Source organism: Corapipo altera, unplaced genomic scaffold (assembly GCF_003945725.1).
Source record: "Corapipo altera isolate COAL_440 unplaced genomic scaffold, ASM394572v1 132624, whole genome shotgun sequence".
NCBI lineage: Eukaryota > Metazoa > Chordata > Aves > Passeriformes > Pipridae > Corapipo > Corapipo altera.
In genome coordinates, this window is record NW_020887562.1 from 1 (window position 1) to 3,910 (window position 3,910).

Genomic DNA, 3,910 nt, shown 5'->3' on the forward strand with positions numbered 1-3,910 from the left:
CCTGGGTGGCCTTGGTGGTCTTCTATGGTCATTGTCAACCACTGTCCGTCCCCAGCCCTAGGTGACCTTGGTGACCTGCCATGGGCATCATCACCCACTGTCTGTCCCAGCCCTGTGTGATCTTGGTGACCTGCAGTCGTCATTGTCAACCACTGTCCCCAGCCCTGGGTGACCTTGGTGACCTGCCATGGTCGTCATCACCGGGTGACCTTGGTGGTCTTCCATGGTCTTCCACGGTCACCATCACCCACCGTCTGTCCCCTCCTGGCAGCGGGAGATGTACGAGAAGGTGTTTGAGAAGGAACCCGACCGCCACAGCGACTTCTCCCGCCTGGCGCGGGTCCTCACCGGCAACACCATCGCCCTCGTCCTGGGCGGCGGCGGCGCCAGGTGGGTGCTGGACACGGTGGAACCCGGCAGGGTGGAGGGTCCCGGGCTCGTCCGTCTTGGTTTTCCTCGTCTGTCTGTCTCTGTCTGTCTGTCCAGGGGCTGCTCCCACACTGGGGTGATGGAGGAGTTGGGGATCCCCATTGACGTGGCGGGTGGGACCCGGCGGGTTGGGGGATCCTCAGCTCATCCATGCTCTTGTAGGGTTTGTCCATCCATCCAGGGGCTGCTCCCACATCAGGGTGATGGGGAAGTCGGGGATCCCCATCAACATGGTGGGGTGGGGGGGTCCTGGGCTCATCCATCTTGGTTTTCCATGTCCATCCATCCAGGACCTGCTCCTACATGGGGGTGATCAAGGCCATGGAGGAGTCAGGGATCCCCATCAACCTGGTGGGGTGGGGGGTCCTGGGCTCACCCATCTTGGTTTTCCATGTCCATCCATTCAAGGGCTGCTCCCACATCGGGGTGATGGGGAAGTCGGGGATCCCCATCAACATGGTGGGGTGGAGGATCCTGGGCTCATCCATCTTGGTTTTCCATGTCCATCCATCCAGGGGTTGCTCCCACGTCGGGGTGATGGGGGAGTCACCCATTGACCTGGTGGGGTGGGGGGGTCCTGAGCGCATCCATCTTGGTTTTCCATGTCCATCCATTCAAGGGCTGCTCCCACATCGAGGTGATGGGGAAGTTGGGGATCCCCATCGACATGATGGGATGGGGGGTCCTGGGCTCATCCATCTTGGTTTTCCTTGTCCTTCCATCCAGGGGCTGCTCCCACATCGGGGTGATCAAGGCCATGGAGGAGTCGGGGATCCCCATCGACATGGTGGGCGGCACCTCCATCGGCGCCTTCATCGGGGCGCTGTACGCGGAGGAGCGCAGCGCCGTGCGCACCAAGCAGCGGGCACGGGAGTGGGCCAAGGTGGGTGCCGGGGGGCCTCCCCCACCCCGACCAGGGCCCCCACCCATGACCAGCCTTGCCTGCATTGTTTCTAAACCATCTTCTTCCTATCCTTCTTCTTCTTCTTCTTCTCCTCCTCCTCCTCTTCTTTCTCCTTCTCCTTCTCCTCCTCCTCCTCTTCCTTTTCCTTCTCCTTCTCCTTCTCCTTCTCCTTCTCCTTCTTCTCCTTCTCCTCCTCCTCCTCTTCCTTCTCCTCCTCCTCTTCCTCTTCTTCCTCCTCCTCTTCCTCCTCCTCCTTCTCCTCTTCCTCTTCCTCCTCTTCTTCCTTCTCCTCCTCCTTCTCCTTCTCCTTCTTCTTCTCCTTCAGTTGTCTCCTTCCTCCTCTTCCTTCTTCTCTCCATATTTTTCTTCCTCCTCCTTCTTCTCTTCCTCCTCCTCTTCCTCCTCCTCCTCTTCCTTTTCCTTCTCCTCCTCTTCCTCCGCTTTCTCTTCCTCCTCCTCCTCTTCCTCCTTCTCCCTCCTTCCCCTCTTCGTCCTCCTCCATTTGTCTCCTTCCTCCTCTTCCTCCTCTCCATATTTTTCTTCCTCCTCCTTCTTCTCCCTCCTCCTTCTCCCTCTTCCTCCTTCTCTTCTTACTCCTCCTCCTCCTTCTCCTCTTCCAGTGCATGAATTCGGTCTTTGAGACCGTCCTGGACCTCACCTACCCCATCACCTCCATGTTTTCGGGCTCAGCCTTCAACGCCAGCATCAACAAGGTTTTCCAGGACAAGCAGATCGAGGTGTGACCCTCTGACACCCCACCACACCCCCTCCCTGGCGAGGGTCCAGCCCCTCACTGACCTCCCCCCCTCGATGTCCCCACGGCGTCACCCACCCCGTGCTGTCCCCCCAGGACCTGTGGCTGCCCTACTTCAACGTCACCACCGACATCACGGCCTCGGCCATGCGCGTGCACACCGATGGTAAGAGCGCCCGGGGGAGCTCCTGGGGGGCCACCCCGTCCCCCACTGGGGGGACCCTCCTCGCCAGCACCCCAAAACGGTGCCGTGGGGGCAAGGGCAGGGCTCAGAGGGCTCGTGGTGAGCCCGGGCAGTGGTTGGTGGCTTCCCAGAGCCACATCACTGTGCCCCCGTGGGGGTCTGACTGTGCCCCCCAGGTCCTGGGAGGGGTGGGGGCAGAACTGGGGGGGGGGCTGGAGGTGCCCCCCGACCCTGGGGAGGCTGCACGAGCCACTAACACACCCAGTAACCCCACTAACCCCAGTAATCCCCAGCCACGGCACGTTGGGCACGGGGACAGGGGGGAGGTGGGGACACCACAGTGGTGGGGGGTTCATCATTGTGGTGAGGGTGTTGTGGTGGGATCATCGTGGTGGTGGGGATGGTGTGGTGGTGGTGGGGTCACTGTGGTGGTGGGGACGATGAGGTGGGGTCACTGTGGTGGTGAGGATGATGAGGTGGGGTCACTGTGGTGGTGGGGACGATGAGGTGGGGTTACTGTGGTGGTGGGGACGATGAGGTGGGGACACGGCGGTGACGGGGCGGTCGTCGCGGCGGTGGCGGGAACGTTGTGGTGGCTGCCCCTCCTCCTTGCCTCGGTGGCGGAGCTCACCTGGGACATTTTGCCGTCCACGGGCCGCCCTGGTGGCCCGTCAGCAGCCTGGCTCTCGCTCTGCCCGCGCCTCTAACACCCACTAATCCCCTCTCACCCCCTCTAACCCACCCACCCGCTCGCCCTTCCCCGCTCCGAAGGGGCTGCCAACGTCCCCCCGCCCCCGGGCACCTCCTGGGTCACCTCCCCCGTGGCCGTGACCGTGTCCTCTCCGTCCCCAGGCAGCCTCTGGCGCTACGTCCGAGCCAGTGCCTCCTATACCCCCTACCTGCCTCCGCTCTGCGACCCCAAGGACAGCCACTGGCTGGTGGACGGCTGCTATGTTAACAATGTCCCAGGTCAGCACCTCGCTCGCCGGGGCCACCGGCCTCCCCTTCCAAAAACCCACCTCCTCCCACCCCCCCACCCCCCCGAAAAAACCACGGCCACCCTCCAAAAAAACCACCGCCACCCCCCCCAAAAAACCCCCCCCCCCCCCCCAAAACACCCACATCTGCCCCCTAAAACACCCACGTCCCGTCCCACCTCGAGCCACTTGGACTTTGCAAAGGGCCGGTCAGGGCGCGCCACGGGCTCCTCTGCCACCCGGGGGTGCCTGCCGGGCGCCCGTGGGGTGCAGATGCGCCGCGGGCAGGGCGAGGGGCGAGGGGCAGCCCCCCCACCCCGGACCGGGGGGTGCGGGGCGGGCGGCGCTGACGCCGTTTGTTCCCGCCGGCGCAGGCTCGCTCTGGCGCTACGTGCGAGCCAGCATGACCCTCTCGGGGTACCTCCCGCCCCTCTGCGACCCCAAGGACGGCAACTTGCTGATGGACGGGGGTTACATCAACAACCTGCCAGGCAAGTAGCGGCTCCACCGCCAGCGCCGGTGCCGGGAACGGCTCCACCGCCGGCACCGGGAGCGACCCCGCCGGGGGCGCAGGCGGGCGGCGGGGCGGGGGCTGCGCGGCCCCCACCAGGTGGGATCTCTGCGGACGGAGGTGTCGAGGCCGGATTTGGGACGTCTGGTTT

General features: G+C 64.1%; 1 protein-coding gene across 1 annotated transcript; it reads left to right on the plus strand.

The window, feature by feature from the left end:
• Window positions 1-257: 257 nt before the first annotated feature.
• On the plus strand, window positions 258-3,739 carry LOC113941676 (neuropathy target esterase-like; the record flags this gene model as incomplete). The annotated part of the gene is made up of 6 exons (XM_027632814.1): window positions 258-390; window positions 1,156-1,312; window positions 1,954-2,070; window positions 2,184-2,253; window positions 3,124-3,240; window positions 3,623-3,739. Coding segments are annotated over exons 1-6 (691 nt in total), but the record flags the coding sequence as incomplete, so codon positions are not given.
• Window positions 3,740-3,910: the final 171 nt, after the last annotated feature.